The 20107-nt window shown below is 40.9% G+C and overlaps 2 protein-coding genes across 15 annotated transcripts in view; one reads left to right on the forward strand and one right to left on the reverse strand.

The window, feature by feature from the left end:
- The window catches only part of ENTPD7 (ectonucleoside triphosphate diphosphohydrolase 7), a 52172-nt gene extending 42667 nt beyond the window's left edge, over window positions 1–9505 (forward strand). For 3 of the 6 annotated variants that reach the window (XR_013398254.1, XR_013398255.1, XR_013398256.1), the window contains 5 exons: window positions 860–1184; window positions 3334–3419; window positions 4886–5047; window positions 6823–7685; window positions 8873–9505. Coding sequence is in view for 3 of the 6 variants with exons in the window: in XM_001106407.5 (XP_001106407.2) it covers window positions 860–1184; window positions 3334–3419; window positions 4886–5047; window positions 6823–7054 (805 nt within the window). In the remaining 3 variants the exon portion in view is untranslated. Of the gene's footprint in view, window positions 1–859; window positions 1185–3333; window positions 3420–4885; window positions 5048–6822; window positions 8542–8872 lie in introns of those variants that run through there. The other 3 variants (XM_001106407.5, XM_015147910.3, XM_077947222.1) reach the window with 1 other exon arrangement.
- Window positions 1–20107, reverse strand: part of COX15 (cytochrome c oxidase assembly homolog COX15) — a 37687-nt gene that overhangs the window by 1728 nt on the left and 15852 nt on the right. For 2 of the 9 annotated variants that reach the window (XM_077947226.1, XM_077947229.1), the window contains 2 exons: window positions 19814–19927; window positions 16230–18188 (listed from right to left, as the gene is read on the reverse strand). In XM_077947226.1, the coding sequence (XP_077803352.1) occupies window positions 18057–18188; window positions 19814–19927 (246 nt within the window). In that variant the 3' untranslated portion in view covers window positions 16230–18056. Of the gene's footprint in view, window positions 1–12272; window positions 18189–19813; window positions 19946–20107 lie in introns of those variants that run through there. The other 7 variants (XM_015147911.3, XM_015147913.3, XM_077947228.1 and 4 more) reach the window with 7 other exon arrangements.

The raw sequence follows: 20107 nt of genomic DNA on the forward strand, positions 1-20107 counted from the left end.
CTTCAGGTGATTGATGAGTAAAAGGCATATCTTGCATAGCTGCCAGTCTACTAACCTGTTGCCTGAGATGGCAAAATGATCATTTTGTCTTCTCAATAACAATTTTCTGAGTTTTCCTTACAGTTGGTGTCACATCCTTAAAAGAGTCAGTTCCAGTTGTTGTAAAGTGTTCTGTTGTACTGCTTCATTCCATTCTTACCCTCAGTCTTTACACTTGTGGGTACATTCTCTTTCTAAGAAGTCTACTCTTCAACATCTGTCTGTTTAGGAACTGATGAATAATTAACTGCAATTGGCAAAGTTATTTGGACCCCAACTTAATTTCTGTCCTTGGACAGATCTTCATACACATCTTTTTGAGGAATGAGAATATGGTTGCTAGGCAAGTATAAACTCAAAATAACTGGAACTGTGTTACAGCCATGGTGGGAATCAAAGCTTTCCGCTCTTCTTCCCACTCAGAGGCTCCAGGCTCTGCAGGTGGCTTCCTGGAGCTGGTACTGTGCCTGTTCTGTTCCAGCACTGCTCATTCAGAGGCATGTGTTGGGTCCATCACCATTGCCAGCCATTGTAGATGGACCACTGCCATGGTCCGCTCTTTAGGAATCTCTCCCCACAGCCCTTCCCACCTCATCCCCTACCAGTTGTATTTTTAAACATTAGAACCACACTCCGCATGATAAGGTTCTTTGCACTTTTAAGAGGTGTGTGGGAATGAAGACCAGATAGAGAACAGCAGATTCACGTCTCCAGTTTCACTACACACTAGGAAATACATGTTGACTAAAACGTCGAACAGAATTGATCACCATATTCCTCTCACTTTTTGTTTGTTTGTTTGTTTTTGTCATTGTGGCAGATTGCTGGGTCAGAAGACAGGTCTGAGTCCTGACAATCCATTTCTGGATCCCTGCCTGCCGGTGGGACTCACAGATGTGGTGGAGAGGAACAGCCAAGTCTTGCATGTCCGAGGAAGAGGAGACTGGGTGTCTTGTGGGGCAATGCTGAGCCCCCTGCTGGCTCGCTCCAACACCAGCCAGGCCTCACTCAATGGCATCTATCAGTCGCCAATTGACTTCAACAACAGCGAGTTCTACGGCTTCTCTGAGTTTTTTTACTGTACAGAGGATGTGTTGCGCATTGGTGGCCGCTATCATGGGCCAACATTTGCCAAGGCTGCTCAGGTAAATTATTAATGATAAACATGGCTTATGCTGGCAGCAGCCATTTATTGAATGTCTCACTCTGTGCCAGGTGCTGTGCAAAGGGCTTTGCATACAGAATCTCACTTGTTCTTTGCAGGAGCCCTTTGACCCTCATTTTACAGATGAGGAAGTGGACTCAGAGAACTTAAGGATCTAGCTATGCTGTACTGCCTTCTAATTAACTAAATTTAGTTTCCATGGATGTCATATCACCCAAATTATTACCCAGGTGTAAAATTTTTCTGTTGGCTAATGGCTTTTCTTCCAGCTTTCCAATAATCTTGTTTAATGTTTATGCCCAAGAAATTCACCTTCAGTATTTTTTCCCTTGCTAGCTATTCTCTGTTGTAATGTGCTTTTGGAGATGATATCACCCAGAGAGGCAAGTCTATCTTTCTTTTGGTTTGAGGTATTAAGAGGCTAGAGTGGTATGGGTTCCCTGGGAATATTAGATGTTGTAAAAAGCAATGATGATGGAAGTTTGTTTAGATTTAAAATAGAGAAGGAGTAAAAATTTGCTTTGAGCATATATAGGACTTAAGCATCGTATAAGCTTAAATCATTGGTTACCTGGACAGATAAAAGTTTAGCCAGCTTTCTATCATTTTCTGCTTAATTTAGGGCCATTTCTTTGAATTGTTGTGTATCTGTATGTTTTTCATCAGAGAAACTAATGGGAGAATCTGTCCTCATATTTTTTTTTTTTTTTTTTGAGACGGAGTCTTGCTCTGTAGCCCAGGCTGGAGTGCAGTGGCAGGATCTCAGCTCACTGCAACCTCTGCCTTCTGGGTTCAAGTGATTCTCCTGCCTCAGCCTCCTGAATAGCTGGGATTACAGATGCCCACCACCATACCTGGCTAATTTTTTTATTTTTAATAGAGATGGGGTTTTGCCATGTTGGCCAGGCTGGTCTCGAAGCCCTGGCCTCAGGTGATCTGCCCACCTCGGCCTCCCAAAGTGCTGAAATTACAGGCGTGAGTCACCGCACCCAGCCTCTCCTCATATTTCCCTCCCTCCCTCCCTCCCTTCCTTCTTCCCTGCCTCCTTTCTTTCTTTCTTACAATTCTCTAGGGTTCTCTTAGTGTAAGGCTTCCAGCAAAATAATATCTGCAGTATCTGTACCATTCTGTTCCCAAAAGACAGTCCTTAAGAAATATTGTGGGACACCTGGTTTGTATTTGCTCCTTTCTCTCCAGCCTCCAGGAAGACCTTCATGCTCCCTTTTTTTCTGGAGCCCAGAGCTCCCTAACCATCCATGGCCTGACTCTTTCTCTTATCTCAAAACTTCTTCAACTTCTATTCCCTTGCACACCAAAAGGCTCAAGTTATTGCTTGCCAACATTGCTAGTGGCTTAATATGTTATCTTTTCCAGGTAAAAGAGTGATTCTGTTCCCTTACCTTTTTAACTTTGACTCAAACGTTATCTTCCCAGAGCCACCTTCTGGGACTACTCTATCCAAAATGACAATGCTCCCCATATTACCTGTTGCCCTTTCCTGCTTTATTTTTCCCTGAGCATTTGTTATCCAGCGTACTCTGTGTGTGTGTGTGTGTGTGCATGCGTGTGTGCGTGTGTGTGTTTATTGTCTGTCTCCTACCACTAGAATGTAAGCTTCCTGAGGACAGGAATTTTTGTCTGTTTTATTTACTGCATGATTCCCTGACATCTAGAACAGCACCTGGCACATAGGAGACATTTAGTAAATGTTAGTTCACTGAACAAACCAAAAGGAATGATTCTTTTGGTGAGAATTACAACACTGAGGGAGGCCAATGACAGGTTTCTAACCATCCTCTTCCATCTGCTCTCCCTGCTCATGTCAGTCCTATGTGGAGTAGAATGAAACTATCTTTGGCTTTTGACGTTGCTATTTGTTAGTCCTAACCTCATCCCCTCTGAAGCCTAAGAGGCTCAGAAACCACATCAGGCTGGCTTGGTGCTAGACATGGGATGATGGGAATAAACAGGGGTATGGTCCAGTGTTTAGTGAGTGAATATGCCGTTTCTGTTTTCCTTTGTCAGCTAGTAGCCCACAAGTAACTTTAGAAATGGAATAGCTGTGACTGTGGGGAAGGTAGAGAGTTTGCCTCCAGATTTATGTTGAACTATTTCTGTGGTTGATCCAGGATTACTGTGGCATGGCTTGGTCAGTACTAACTCAGAGATTCAAGAATGGCCTCTTTTCATCACATGCAGATGAGCATCGACTCAAGTAAGTCACTTCCCTTTCCTCCTTAGATGTGGCCTTAAAATCTAGATGGCAGATTGTAATGGAGAGAGAGTGAGCAATAATGCAGATTAGATTTCATGTTGAGGGAGCATTTGATTATTCCAGATTTGATTTTCCAAGGGATGGGGCCAAAATAGTGAGCCTATTATAGCAAAGCCTGAGGGAATCAGTGCCCACCAAACAGAGTTCTCATCAAGTGATTTGACATCAAAAGTTATTATTTTTTTTTTTTTAGACAGGGTCTCACTTTGTCACCCAGGCTGGAGTGCAGTGGCACAATCTTAGCTCACTGCAACCTCCACCTCCTGGGTTCCAGCAATTCTCCTGCCTCAGCCCCCCAAGTAGCTGGGACTATAGGCACGTGCCACCATGCCTGGCCAATTTTTGTATTTTTTGTAGAGATGGGGTTTCGCAGTGTTGCCAGGCTGGTCTTGAACTCCTGAGCTCAAGGGATCCGCCTGCCTCACTCTCTCAGAGTGCTAGAATTACAGGCATGAGCCACCGGGCCTGGCCAAAAGTGATGATTTTTTTTAAACTTTGTATTGTAGATAATATCAAACATATAGAACAGCAGAGAGAATAGCAACATAAACCCTCATGTAACTATCACAGAGCTTCAGCAAATAACATTTTGCCAGTATGGTTCATTGGTCCTTTCATTTTTAAGTATTTTAGTTAAAAATTGTTTAACATTGCGGAGCATGGTTCATGCCTGTAATCCTAGCACTTTGGGAGGCTGAGGCGGGTGGATCACCTGAGGTCAGGAGTTCAAGACCAGCCTGGCCAACATGGCAAAACCCCATCTCCTCTAAAAATACAAAAATTAGCTGGGCATGGTGGCAGGTGCCTCTAATCGCAGCTACTTGGGAGGCTGAGGCAGGGAGAATTGCTTGAGCTCAGGAGGTGGAGGTTGTAGTGAGCCAAGATCATGCCACTGTACTCCAGCCTGGGCGACAGAGGGAGACTCTGTCTCAAAAAAAAAAAAATAGAATAAAAAAATAAAAATTGTTTAACATAAATAAAACTAGAAGAGTGTAATCAACTCCTGTGAACCTGTCACCCTGCTTTCCTACTAACAGTTATCAGCTCTTGGCCCTTCTTTGTTTTTATCTGTTTTCCCACCCACAATCCCCCTCTTACTACAACTGGGTTGTTTTGAAGCAAATCCCAAACATCATATAATTACATCTGTAGATATTTCAATATGCTCTCTGAAGATAGGGACTCTTAAAGAAAAAGAAGAACACAGCCACAGTATCATTACTGCCTTTGAGGTAAACACAAGATAAGCAGGCTGACTTAGAAATAACCCACTTAGAGGTGAGGAAGGTGAAACGGGAGGAGGTAGGTCTTTTAATAACTGGTGGGAATACACAGTGGCTTATTGCAAAGGAAAGTATTAGAATTCTTTTCTCTTTTTTTAAAATTTAATTATTTTTGTCACACAGATATCAGTGTTTTAAATCAGCTTGGATGTACCAAGTCTTACATGAAGGATTCCACTTTCCCTATGACTACCCAAACCTGCGGACAGCCCAGCTGGTGTATGACCGAGAGGTTCAGTGGACGCTGGGAGCCATTCTATATAAAACACGATTCTTACCACTCAGGTAAAGTAAGACTCACCAATCTGGTATCTTGAACTCAGAGGATATCAGTTGATGCCTCAGAATCAGTTTATTTATTTTAACCAGCTTAGAATAGGCCTTAAATGACCTTCCTCGCTACCTACTCACAAAAACAAACTCCTTTACTTCCATGTGAGCCACTATTACTACCAGGCATGCTCGAACAGAAAGAAGGTTGAGCATTACTGGTCTGGAGTCTGTTACTCAGCTTTGCTGTTTCAGAAATCCAGCTTTGTTTACCCACAACAAATCAGTCTTTAGGACTGAAGTCTTACTAATCACTTCCAAGATACTGACAAGCTAAAATGTCATTCTTGGGTTACCCTGGAAAACACATCTGACAAAAGAACAGGGGTGGGATGTCTAGAGCAATCTTTCATAACGTAGGAAGGCACTCCAGACATTGTGTCATTGACTTAGAAGGCTTTTTGATGGGTCAGAATTAGAATAAAGGATGTGAGATGTTTTTAGTGGGGCTACTTTCATCAAACTCTGGTAGCCTGATGCCTTACCTTTATGTACTGCAAGATATTTGCATATTTGGGACAATTTTTAGGTACTCTGTACCCTGGACTATTTCAGAGAAACTCAGATGAATTTTGTATCTTTGATGTCTATTCCTCTAAACTCAATACCGTCAGAAGCCAGGCAGGTGATAGAAGTGAGGGAAATGGGCTAGGTGGGGGTTGCCCACAACTGGAGCATGTACCCCAGTTAACGGGCTGGTTACTGTCACGCACAAGCACCGTCCCAGCATTTGCCAGTTCTCATCTGTCCAGAAAAGGCAGAAATCCATATTTTTTATGAAGTCTTTCAGTTTAGAGATTCACATTCTAGGAGAACACTGCAGGTCAAACCAGACAGAACTAGATGTGGGATCTGGACCGCTGAAGAGTGGCTTCTGTTCTAGCGAGGTGGCCCATTGCACTTGGTTTTCATATTGCCTTATTTTTGTCATACAGTTGATCAGGTAACAGCTTTATCTAGATATATCCTAGATCCTAGGGAAAACATAGTCCCTTTATTTTTATTTTATTTTTTTTTTGAGACAGGGTCTTGCTCTGTCACCCAGGCTGAGTGTGGTGGCAGTGCTGTGTTCATAGCTCATTGCAACCTTGAACTCCTGGGCTCAAGTGATTCTCCCGCCTCAGCCTTCTGAGGAACTGGGAGTACAGGTGCTCGCCACCATGCCCAGCTAATTTTTTAATTTTTCTTTTGCAGAGATGGGGTCTTGTTATGTTGACCAGGCTGGTTTTGAACTCCTGGCTTCAAGCAATTCTCCTGGGCTGCCCTCCCAAAGTACTTTGACTATAGGCATGTGCCACTGCACTTGGCTGCATAGCAACTTTTAAAAAAGGATTTAGACACACTCTGATTTCTTTATTGGATTCAGGGGATCCCCTATTCTCATTAGTACTCTATTTATAACCATATTTTAAGATTTATGTTACAGGTGACCAATCTAGCCTTTCTGTTCATTTTTTGGGCTTCAGTTTCAAAGGCCTTCCCATCTTGGCTTAGATTCTAGAGGGTGTAAGCCTGGAGGTCCCTTCTGGAGGCCATGGGAAGAAAGACACAGAAGGGCTCCTGGGGCAGGGGATGTTCTTCAGCTTTGCCTGCTCTGTGGACCTGGTGTCATAAAATGTTTATGTGGATGGAATAAACGTGATAACACTACTGGGCCTTTCAAATCAAAGTAAATGTCTCCCTCTGAAACTTAATTTTTTTCCACTTACAAATTCTTAATTCTTCCCTAGGGATCTTCGGCAGGAAGGTGTCCGACAAGCCCATGGTAGCTGGTTCCGTCTCTCCTTTGTATACAACCACTATCTCTTCTTTGCCTGTATCCTGGTGGTGCTACTGGCCATCGTCCTATACCTTCTGCGGCTACGGCGAATTCACCACCGACAAACACGAGCCTCAGCTCCATTGGACTTGCTGTGGCTTGAAGAGGTGGTGCCCATGATGGGAGTACAGGTGGGGCCGTGAAGCTGGACCAGGACTAGAGAAGCTTGAGCACCCCCGAGTTGCTGCTCATTGAATTCCTCCACTTTCTTATATGGCCTCAGATGCTGTGATGCCTGACCTTGTGGATATTTGCCCTTGGAATTTCTACTTCACTTTCTACCATAATTCCTTCTCAGTACCCAGGTCTTCTCTGAGAGAAGCTATAATTTAATCTGTGAGGAACTAAATGACAGGAGATTGGTGCTAATATGGGGGACCAAGCTTTGTCCAAGTGAAGCAGGCTTCGATTCCTTCTTCTGAGAGGTCTGGTGTGTTCCTGAAATCTCACCTTTTCTTCCCTTGCTAAAGCATGAAGTTTGGCATTGGGCACACTGGAAGTCTGGTTGAAATGAAACTTGTAGCATCTGATACAAAGGCAGAGACATTCTAGCAAGTGCAGCAGCCCCTTCTTTCTCTGTAACAGAGATATCATTTATGTGGAGATCCACAGCCTTTAATAGGGATCCAAGATCTTTGCAGTTCAACGGACCACATAGGAATTTCCAGGCACCAAAATGATATTAACTTCCTTGCTTACCTGACAAAGAAGCCATCATGGGTGTGATCCAAGATCCCCGTCATAGTGTTGTTGATGTTTTACATGATTTTAAAGGTTAGAACCCCTTCTAAATGAATGGTCTGTGGAAGATTTTAGTATCTTATCTGATGTCTGGTATGACAAGGATAGAAAATTTTTCCATTTTTATGTGCCTCACAGGCTGTTTGGGCATTAATTTTGCTTTTTGAGCCTTAAGTGTGTTAGCAGGATGGAGAAACTGATGGGGACTGGGAACCTGGATTTGTCTGATTTTAGGTCACTGTTCCCTAGGCCTGTTTTTGTGAGCCCTTAAACAGGAAGATACAAAGAGAGTTCTTTTATTCCACTGCTAAACTCAGTATGTAGTTTGGGGAATGTATTTGAGTTGTTTTTAAAGAAAAGGGGAAGAATCAGGAGAGTGGGCAAAGGCAATAAAATCAAAGTTCTTATTAATTATTTCTGAGAAATAGAAGTTTTCTCAATTTCTGACTCTTGGAATGTCTGAAAGGGAGCAAATTCTAAACTTCGCAATAGACCATCTGTTAATAAGCCATCTGGCAACTTTCAGAACCTCTGTTAAGAGACTGCTCAGTCACAAACAGCCCTTCCATTAATGAAGAGGAAAAGCCATTCACCCACTACCCTTCCAGAGTTTTGCTTCTCCTCCACATTTAGCCATTAAATTGCATGAGGATTTCTCTTCATCAGGGTCCATATGGAATCTTTCTGTTTTACCCTTTCCTACATGTAGCCTTGAATGTCCTGTCCACAAATATGCTCCCGGGGTGGAAGCATTTTCTTTTTTGTCACCTTTGATTTCTGGGATTAGATTAATAGGGGAAAAAGTCCCTGGCTTCCAAGAAAAAAAAGTAGAATTCTTCAAAAATAAATTTCATACTGGGAACAGAAAGGAATTAAATGCTCCATAAAACAGGGAAAAAGAAATTAAGATCATCCTAGAAATTAACTAAGATAAAAATAAGTATACTGACCCTTGGTTGGGATAAGAAGGTAACCAGTCTTGCATAGTTTTAAAATTAGATAAACATGGACTAAACATGCAAAGACTCTGTTCCTTTTTTTTTCCTTGGAGACAGGGCCTCACGCTGTCACCCAGGCTGGAGTGCAGTGGTGCAATATCATGGCTCGCTGCAGCCTCAACCTCCTGGGCTCAAGTAGTCCTCCCACCACAGACTCCTGAGTAGCTGGGACTACAGGTGTGCACCACCACACTCAGCTAATTTTTTATTTTTTTTTTTTAGAGATGGAGCCTCACTGTGTTGTCCAGGCTGGTCTCAAACTCTTGGGCTCAAGCAATCCTCCTGCCTCGGCCTCCCAGAGTGCTGGGATTATAGGCATAAGCTCCTGCACCTGGCCTCTGTTTCCTTTGGAAATATCTTACCTTTCATTAGGGCTTCTTTCATAGCAATTTCCTTTGGTTTTTAAGATTTCTACATTGATTTGATTTTCTTTTATTATCTGTGCTCCATGAACTTTATGAACGCTGCTTAATAATGTCAAAATATGTTTTAGCTAGCCATTGCCTACTCAGGTAACATTTTCTTTTGCCCTAATCTTGGTTTCAATATACTATCTTTGGCTTTCTTGTGAGATCTAATCAGAAGCTACTTAACTGGCTAACAATGATCATACTCATGTACTAAAAATGAACTTGAAACAGGGAAGTAGTGACTGGTCCAATTTGAAAGCTCTTAGTATTCTTCATCCTGGCTGTAATAATAGCCATTATTTGTTAAACCTTTGTTATGTACCAGACACTCTTAAGGATTTTATGTGTATTATTCAAACTGATATTACTCTGTTCTTTTTATAGTTGAGAATCTCAGGATACCTATATTTATCACTTTTTCAATATATATGTATTTCTTATTGTCTTGGAGTGTTTAATGTGTTATATATCCTGTTCATTACTTTAATATTATAGGATCTAGGCTTATCTTTATTACCATGAGCAAGGCTTCCAGGAGTTCCACAGTACTGAAGGAAAATTTTATCATATCCCTCAGGAGAACTGAATAGTTACTGTTGGTATTGGCTCCTTTGTTTCTTCTATTCTCCCAATTAATAGATTTTAAATGAAATCTCATTAGCTAGAAACAAAAGCCACTTATTCCTTGCTGAGTGCCAATTACTTAAATATATTGCTTCCTTATAATAAAATAATTTGCTTATAGGCGCAGAAATCTATCTTGCCATACCCTTTGGTTTTTAAAGATTTCTCTTCTATTTGCATTTCTGCACTTTGGTGGTTCTCCCATGAAGATAATTATGGTGTCATAAAATTCACATTCCACTGGTTCCTTTGAATCTTACCAACCACTCTTGTTTCAACAGAGACAATGAACCTGAACTGTTTTAGTATTCTTGTTATTACTGAGACAGGTCACAAATATCAAAATAGGAGTCAGTGGCTTGTAGTGATGCTTTTTAGTCTTGTGATAGCACAATCCATCACTTTCCCCAAAATTCTTGTCACAAGAACATAATGAAAATATGTAAAATACCCATTTATGTGGCATTTTATTCACTTAAGGTGCAGTTAACTCTAAGCCAAATTATACCATTTTTTCTCTCTGTACTTTAGCTCCTTGAATTTCCTTAATCTGGGAAACTTTTGTTCCCACACAAAGGAACAAATTCAGGGGGTACAAGTGCAGGTTTGTTATATGAGTATGTTGAGTGATGCTGAGGTTTGGGGTACAGATCCCATCACCAGGTGGTGAGTATAGTACCTAACAGAGAGTTCTTCAACCCGTGCCCTCCTCTCTCTCTCCCTGCTCTATTAGTCCACAGTGTCTATTCTGGTCTGGGAAATTTTCATTACTTTCCACCAATCTTCTATTTATTCTCCAAATGTCTTTCAAAGTATCCTGCCCCACCCCCTCCTCATCCTAAGAGAGTCCTTTAACTTCAAGATCATGTCCGGTGATTGCTGAAAAATGTCTGCCATGCACTTGCTAATAGTCTTTTTAGACATTAACATTTATTATCACATCCATATTTAAATTTTTGAAATAATTTATACTTCTCACTGGTATCATCTAAACAGATGCTTCTCACAGTTTTATGTTCTGCTTTTTCTCAGGGATGAAAGACAAGTGAGTGGTATCACTTAAGGGAAAGACCAGTGGGCTTAACGAATAGCAGACCTGGATTCTAGTTCTGGCTTTGTCATTTACTAGCTCTGGTACCTCAGGCCAGTCACTTGCCATCTCTGGCTTGGTTCTCATCTATCAAACAAAGTGGCCAGACAAGATTAGAAACTAAAGGCAGAAGACAAGGTAGAAAAATCATGATTTTGGGAAGAGCATTTTGTCCTTTGGTTTAGAAGACCAGGCTGCCCAAAAAAGCCTCCTATTTTATCCATAACCCCTGATGATAAGGTTGGTGGGAACGGAGTTTCTAATAGCAATCACAATAAATTTCAGAAGAATTTTAAAGCTGGGATTTTAAAGGTCTTCTGGTCAACCCCCTTGATTTATATGGGGGATGAAACTGAGGCCTAGAGCAGTTGTAATATGTGCAAAGTCATAGTGACTGGCCTTCTAGGCCCCGGGTTCCTGTGTAACACAGACACCCCAACTACTTTGTCAGCTATAATGAAATGCTCATTAACAGAATCTTTCTGCAAGTATAAACACAATTTATTCTTTATAAAACAGCTGGCCACCACTAACCATGCCCAATCTTTACGACTGCTTCTGACATTCATTTATGACTGCTTTGCTCACATTTAGGAATCAACTTTGAAAAAAATACTTTGTTAGAAATAGTGCCAAGTTTTCACTACATCTACTCTAGTTTCTGTATTTCTTTTTGTACTGTTAAATTTTATACATCTTTTTATAACAATTTTATACAATTTCCTTTACTACAACATCCAAGCAATTCATTAGATGACTATAGCCCAGATGAAGGTTAAATGCCTATTACATCTGCCTCATTAAAGAACTTCATTGTAATTCTTGGGCAGTTTCCAGACCCTGTTACAGAAATAGAGGGCTGTTTCTTTTTGTTGTCTTTGAAGTTTTCAAATTAATTCAAAACTAGTATCTAATTGTCCTTTTTGCTGTGGTATGTGGTGTAATGTTGATTGGGAATAAGAATTATGGTACAAATAGCAGATGTTTCAAATTCTCCCATATTAGTCTCTTAGGGACACTAGCGCCAGAGTCCAGCCCCTGGGGCAATAGACTCTGTCAAACTTGTGAGAATTTTGCAGGTGTTACAAAAAATATTGCTGTTAAAAACTACGACTCAAAACCAAAAGTTGTGATTAATAACAACAGGATTATTAGCAATAATATTTTGATTAATACTATAGAATAGCAAAGAGTGAATATACCTCAAATTGAAAACTTTTAGGTTGTGTTCTTGGCTCTCTCTCTTATAACCCTGGATCTAAGTTGGAAAGCTGTGGCACCCTGTTTGGGTGTCCCATCTACCCTGTTTTCTATTTCTGCAGATGGCTTGTTCAAACTTCATTTTAAGCCTGCTCTGTCTACTTTAATCTTACTTATATCCTAACAGACTTCTCTTGTGTTAGTACACATTTCTCTTTTGCTCTAATATTTCATGATTTTCCAGTTTGTCGGTACTGTTATTAGAGGGACAGGGAAGGAACAACACACCAGTTGACCATTTTGTTTCTCTGAAAATGTGAGCAATAAGGAGATCCTTTTATTAATAAAACTGAATCATTACTCATACTACAAGGGCTTTCACTTTTAAAATGTAATCTATCATTGCTTCCATTTTTATGAACACCAAAGTTGAAAAATTTTCTGAATCACAGGCTACGTATAGCCACATATGCATGACTTCAGGCTAGCATAAAGACATGTCTGCTCCTGAGCCTCTTCTTTTAAAGTAGGGCAGCCACTGTATACCCTCTGGTGGCCCACTCCTTCTCCACTCCAGGGCAGCCCTGGTACTTTCCTAAGCGGCCCCTCATACAGAGCGCTTGCTGCCGGTGAAGACTGCCCCTTACTAGCTTCTGCAAGAAGGGATCCCAGACACACACTTTGGTTTCTAGTATTTCAGTTACTATGTTGTATTTGAAATTCTCATTCCACAGTTCCCCTTTAGTTGAAGTCCTGAAGTACATGCCGTGTCTCCCCCTTTATTTCTACCTTGATCAATGGCCTCTGTGGAGTGTAGTGAAAGACATCTTTTTATTATGATCCACAACTAGACACTGCACACTTCAAAAAACCAAAGGCTGCCTGTATTACATTGCTTTGGGGAGCTGTTAAGACTCTATGTTTTTCTACTGCTTCACATTAAACAATAATTTTGTTGAATTTTGAATTCTTAAAATTCTCACTGACAAACATTTTAAGTCAGTGTTGAGGAAAATGTGTGATGCATGTTAGAGAGGTAATGCATTCTCCCTTATGCAGGGACATGGGTATATGTGTTACATATGCTGATATATAACCCACCATTCATCCCAGGACCACAAGGGTAGCTGTAGATAAATTGGTTATCCTAAAATCATGATCATCAGTGTTGATCTCTGCAACCAACATTGCTTTATGGAGTTGCTAATCATTACCCTTACTACAATAGAATTTGTCAGTCTAAGTTATAGACAAAAAATTCTAGGTTGATTGATTAAGAAAGCCATGTGTTTTAATTTCCTTTATGTTTTAAAAACAATGGACATCAGTGCAGAGAGACCTTTGAAAATATTAAGGGAGATCTAGTTAATCCTATAGGTACGTGATGACTGTTTTTTTTGAAAAAGATATTTGGGACATCAATCTGTAATTGTTAATTTTCCATTCATGCATTCACTAATTCAATATTTGATATGTGACTGGGAGTGCTGGGAATAACATAAACACAAAAAATAACTAAGATAATCATCATTCACCGGAAGCTCATAGGTGGCATAATACAGGTATATAGCTAAATGCAACCAGTTGTTTTTCCAAATGTATTCATCATCTGTAATAAAAGAAAAATGAAGTAAAACATCTGAAACCTTAACTTACGAGTTGCTACTTCCTTGGAGGGAACTGTAGAAGCATTAATATATGGTTCTTTGGGTTGGGTCATACTGCCCTCTGCTGACTCAGTTATTAACTAAGGAGAACCTGGGTTTGAGGATCAGGAGAGGATAGTATGGGAACTTGCCTCAGAAATACAGTTCCCTTTCTTTGAAGGATTCTATCCAGAAGACACCATATCCTACTAACATACTAAGGATCAACAGAGCAGATCAAATGATAAGGTAGGGTGGATATTAGAAGGGAATGGGAATAAGCTAGTAAGAACTTTCTAAGGTAACTAGGCTATTAGGACCTAAGCCGGTGGTCCCTAGACTTGTCTGCACATTTGAATCACCTGGGGAACTTTAAAAATATGCCTTTTACTGCCTCCAGGGATTGTGACTTAATTGGTCTTATATGAGGCTTGGGTTTTGGGATTTTTCTAAGATTCAACTAAGAGAGAAGTTGGGAATTTCTTCTAGGCAATAGCATAAGCCCACCCAGGGTCCAGGATTTATGAAAAATTGACAAACTGTTTTGCTAAGAATCACCTGTGTTAGTCCGCTTGCGTTGCTATAAGGAAATACCTGACAATTTTTATAAAGAAAAGAGATTTATTTGGCTCACAGTTCTGCATAGAACTGTATAGGAAGCATGGCGCTGGCATCTGCTTCTGGTGAGAGCCTCAGGAAGCTTACAATCATGGCGGAAGGGGAAGGGGAGCCAGTGTGTCACATGGTGAGAGACAGCAAGAGAGAGAGGAGGAAGTTCCAGGCTCTTTTGAACAACCAGCTCTTGCGTAAACAACCAGAGTGAGAACTCACTCATTACTATGGGGATGGCACGAAGTCACGCATAAGGGATCCGCCCCCATGAACCAAATACCTCCCACTAGGCCCACCTCTAACACTGAATGTCACACTTTGAACATGAGATTTGGAGGGGACAAAACATCCAAACCATATCACTACCTGAGAATGGTACACTACAGGTCACACACAAACTTCCAGAGTACTGGAGTTGAAAGAAAACTGAGATCACCTAGTTCAGAGATTAAAAATGGAAAACGTTAGGTCATTTATGGCTCTCAGACATGTTAAGCCTGCATAACATTTTTTAAAATCTTGAAATTAGTTCCCAACACTTAACTGAAAGCTTTCACAGAAAAATATAGATATGTGGCTTCTTTAAAAAAAAAAAAAAAAAAAAAAGAATATTTGGTACCTTAAACACTGTAAAATTAACATTTATATCTGAATCCAGCATCTCTTTTTGCTTTGTAAATGGGTCAAGGATGAAATCCAGATGTTCTCCCTTTGTATTTATCTTGTCACTGTATGGAATCTAGGTATATCCAAGGAAAACTAAACTTAAGATAAACTTATTTTCCTTATTTCAAAAAGCAACAAAAACCCAGAAATCTAACAATCCTGGACCTGTAGAGCAGCAGCAGCAGAACAAAGCTCAGTAGTTTAGTCTGAGCTGGGGCACCTGCTCACCAGTGTTACTGTCTCCACCAGCCTGACCCCAGAGCATTTGATTTGTCTACCCTACTCTTGCCTTCTACAGAACTAAAACTAACTTCCTGCAACTTTCACCCATTGCTGCCAGGTCTGCAGCACAATGGAAGCTCATTCCCTCTTCTGCATGAGATAGCTTCAACTTCTCAAGGACAGGAATCTTGCTCTCTCCCCAGATGTTCTCTTCTCCAGTTAAATATCCCCAGTTCCTTCAACTATCCCTGTGTGATAGGGGTTCTGGACTCATCACCATTCTGGTCTCTTCTTCTGGATACACACTTAGTGGCCATCAATATCTTGCTTAAATTTGGTACCCAGAGTGAAATGCAACATGTTAGGGGTATTCTGACTATGGCTGTGACACTTCTACTGATAAAACCTGAAGTACCACTAATTTTTCTGTATTATATAATAACAACATGAATACTAGTTGGTTCATATTGAACCTGAGGACAACTGAAATCCTCAAGTCTTTTTTATATGAAATGATATAAGGCCAGGTTTCTTCAGCCCAAACTTCTACAACTTACTTAATTTGAATGAGTATATTTCTAATCTGTTTACTTTCTTCTCGATGGCGTCACTCTGGGGCTGTTTTCAGTTGCCACTGTCATCTATTATATTAGCAATATTGGGTTGCTGCATCCTCAAATCAGATGTTCCTGATACCTTCATCCAAATCACTGATTTTAAAAATAAAGTTAAATAAGACAGAGCCCTATGAAATATCAATAGAGACCAAAATCACATTAATTCAGCAGTCAACAATTTGTTTAAATATCTGAATAGATGTCCATGTACTACACCATCAAGGCCATATTTTTCTTATTACAAAGTTGTTAGGAAACCCTCTCAGGAACCAATTTATACTGTCGATTCCATTCCTCCCTCTGACCTTATAATGTTAACATCCTTATCAAAAGAGGAACTAGCTGGGAGTGGTGGCCCACACCTGGAATCTCAGCACTTTGGGAGGCCGAGGTGTATCAGGGGAACCCACTCCCGATAGTTAACATGGGTTCTTTTCTATTTCCCTAACTGTCTAGGCTGGTTTGAGAAATAAAGGGAAAGAGTACAAAAGAGAAATTTTAAAGCTGGATGTCCGGGGCAGACATCACATGTTGGCAGGTTCCGTGATGCTCCCTACGCCGTAAAACCAGCAAGTTTTTATTAGCGATTTTCAAAAGGGGAGGGAGTGCACGAATAGGGTGTGGGTCACAGAGATCACATGCTTCACAAGGTAATAAAATATCACAAAGCAAGTGGAGGCAGGGCGAGATCACAGGACCACAGGATGGGGCGAAATTAAAATTGCTAATGAAGTTTCGGCATGCATTGTCATTGATAATATCTTATCAGGAGACAGGGTTTGAGAGCAGACAATCTGTCTGACCAAAATTTATTAGGTGGGAATTTCCTCATCCTGATAAGCCTGGGAGCGCTACAGGAGACCAGGAGACCGGGGCTTATCTCATCCCTTGACCATAAAAGACAGCCGCCTCCCAGGTGGCTGTTTATAGACCTACCCTCAGGGCGCATTCTCTTTCTCGGGGATTTCCTTGCTGAGAAAAAGAATTCAGCGATATTTCTCCTATGTGCCTTTGAAAGAAGAGAAATATGGCTCTGTTCTGTCGGCTCACCAGCAGTCAAGAGTCCAAAGTCTTATCTCCCTTGTTCCCTGAACATTGCTGCTATCCTGTTCTTTTTTTCAAGGTGCCCAGATTTCATACTGTTCAAACACACGTGCTCTACAATTTGTGCAGTTATCGCAATCATCACAGGGTTCTGAGGCGACATACATCCTACTCAGCTTATGAAGATGATGGGATTAAGAGATTAAAGACAGACATAGGAAATCACAAGGGTATTGATTGGGGAAGTGATAAGTGTCCACGAAATCTTCACAATTTATGTTCAGAGATTGCAGTAAAGACAGGCGTAAGAAATTATAAAAATATTAATTTGGGGAACTAATAAATGTCCATGAAATCTTCACAATTTATGTTCTTCTGCCGCAGCTTCAGCTGGTCCCTCCGTTTGGGGTCCCTGACTTCCAGCAACAGAGGTGGGCAGATTACCTGAGGTCAGGAGTTCAAGACCAGCCTGGCCAACATGGTGAAACCCCTTCTCTACTAAAAATACAAAATTAGCCAGGCATAGTGACTTGTGCCTGTAGTCCCAGCTACTTGGGAGGCTGGGGCATGAGAATCGCTTGAACCCAGGAGGTAGAGGTTGCAGAGTGAGCTGAGATCACACCACCGCACTCCGGCCTGGGCAATAAGAGTAACTATCTCAGAAAAAAAAAAAAAAAAGGGCAACTATTTGACGATTACCTCCTTTTCCAAGTACTTATAAACCATTTTGCTACATATACACATTAAGCTTGTCAAAATCTGCAATTTCCCCATTTCTGAAAATCAGGATATTAGAAGACATTAGCTTTTTTTTTTTGCTGAAGACCAGCTGGCTACTTTGGGTATGTCCATCCTATCCTTTCAATCTTCACCTAATGGAAGTAAACTTAAGATCATAAAGAAATTCTATTTAGGCAGAATTAAGGACTCAGGAGAACAAGAAGACAGAAATTATCCATGTAGAACGAAGAGCTTGCCAACACTGAAAAACCTGACACAAAGCCTGTTAGGCAGTAAATGGCAGACATTTCTTTCTCTACATTAAAACTGATTTTCAACATGAAAAGCAGATTTACAGGGAACCTTTAGGGTAACCACACTTAATGCATTCTTGATCCAGTGACTATCTCAAAACAGGAAAAGATTTTTAAGTAAGTTGACCATTTGGAAACCACTGGGTATGTCAAGGTCATCTCGTAGAAAAGCCCAAGTTCTTAGGATCTCTGAAGAGCTCTCAAAAGCAGTCACAGTCCCAAGAAGCTGGTCCTCTAAGAATCATTTTGGGACTCTTCGGAGTTCATTCATCAGCCAAAGAGCACCAGTGAGCAAAGCCAAGGAGCCTGACTGGTGAGTGGCGGCCAGAGGAGTTGGGACGTACATCAGCAGCGTGCTGATGCCCAAGCCCACCTGTCACAAAGGAAAGAAGGCAATAGGAAAGGCAGTAACCCAAAGTTCACATTGAAAATGACCAGGCATGGATAACCACACACAAACCTCCACATCCTCCTATCAGAGCACTTAAAATACACACATTTTTAATTTCACAAGCAAATATGCTTACAATGAAAGAAATTCGACCAAAATTGATAACCCTAAAATTCCCCTTAATTATCCTTCATTCCATCCCAGTTCCCCAGAGTAGTCACTGTTACCAGTTTCTACACCCTTGTACTTTAATATGTTTATAGAGAAATATATAGTTTTGTGCTTTTAAAAAACATATTGTTTTATCACTTGCTTTTTTTCATTTAGCAATATACGGTATGTATTGAGATCTTATTAAACTGCTGTGCAGTATCGCATAGTATGGATATACCATAGTTTTTTTTGTTTTGTTTTGTTTTGTTTTGTCTTGAGACAGAGTTTCACTCTGTCTGCCAGGCTGGAGTGCAATGGCATGATCTCGGCTCACTGCAACCTCCACCTCCAGGGCTCAAGCAATTCTCCTGCCTCAGCCTCCCGAGTAGCTAGGATCACACGTGTGTGCCACCACGCCCAGCTAATTTTTGTATTGTTTAGTTGAGATGGAGTTTTGCCATGTCAGCCAGGCTGGTCTCGAACTCCTGACCTCAGTAATCCACCCACCTTGGCCTTTCCCAAAGTGCTGGGATTACAGGCGTGAGCCACTGTGCCCAGCCCATAGTTTTTTAACTGTTTAGGTTGTTTCCAATTTTTCACTACCACAATTCTATGATGAATTTTCTCATATAAAAGGTCTTTGTGCATTGGACTGTCTCTAGGACAGACACTAATAAGTCCATTTGCTGGGCCAAAGAATTATCCATTTAACTTTTAAAAGATATTGCCAGCCTGGGTGACAGAGTGAGACTCCGTCTCCAAAAAAAATAAAAAAAGATATTGTCAAATTGCCCTCTGGGAAAAACTGTACTAACTCATGCTCTCACCAAGAATATCTGAAGGCATCCATTTTCCTATGCCCATGGCAATACCTGATTTTTTTTTCATTCTTTTCCAATTTGATGGGCACAAAATGGTATTTATTTTTTAAATTTGCTCCTTTGATTATGAGTGAAGCTGAACAGCTTTTCATGTTTACTGGCCATTAATCATTCTTTTTGTGGTAATTGTGTATTGATATCCTTTACTTATTTTCCAGTTATTAATTTTTAAATTTATTATAAATATGGAAAAATATTTTCTCCTAGTCTGTCACTTTTCTTTTTTTTTTTTTTTTTTTTAAACAGGGTCTCACTCTGTTGTCTAGGCTAGGGTGCAGCAGTGTGATCTTGACTCACTGCAGCCTCAACCTCCCTGGCTCAGGTGATCCTCCCATCTCAGCCTCCCGAGTAGTTTGGACTACAGGCAAACACCACCATGCCCATCTAATTTTTTATTTTTTGTAGAGATGGGGTTTTGCCATGGTGCCTAGGCTGGTCTCAAATTCCTGGCTCAAGTGATATGCCCACCTAGCCTCCCAAAGTGCTGGGATTACAGCCATGAGCCACTGTGCCCTGCCCCTTTTTTAACTTTGTATCGGGGATACTGTCAGTACAAAAAGAAGTGGTTTATACCTGTGTATACGCCAAAGCCAGCAGAGTCACTGCTGCCATCTTGGTCCTTCTAGGAAGGGGAATTCTCCGAGAGAGGAAGTAGAGCACTGTAATGGCAGTGACTGAAGTGATTCCCTGCAGGGAAGAAAGATTCTATCACATTAGATAGAAGTGCCAGGTTTCTACTCACCTTACATGTACTTCCTCTAGAACCATTCAGCAACCATGAAGTACTTTCCTGTACCAGTCACAGAGAACCTCTCTGCAGTCCCACCCTGATTACTTCTCCACAGGCTGTCTCTTCCACCGTCCTCT

Source organism: Macaca mulatta, chromosome 9 (genome assembly GCF_049350105.2).
Source record: "Macaca mulatta isolate MMU2019108-1 chromosome 9, T2T-MMU8v2.0, whole genome shotgun sequence".
NCBI lineage: Eukaryota > Metazoa > Chordata > Mammalia > Primates > Cercopithecidae > Macaca > Macaca mulatta.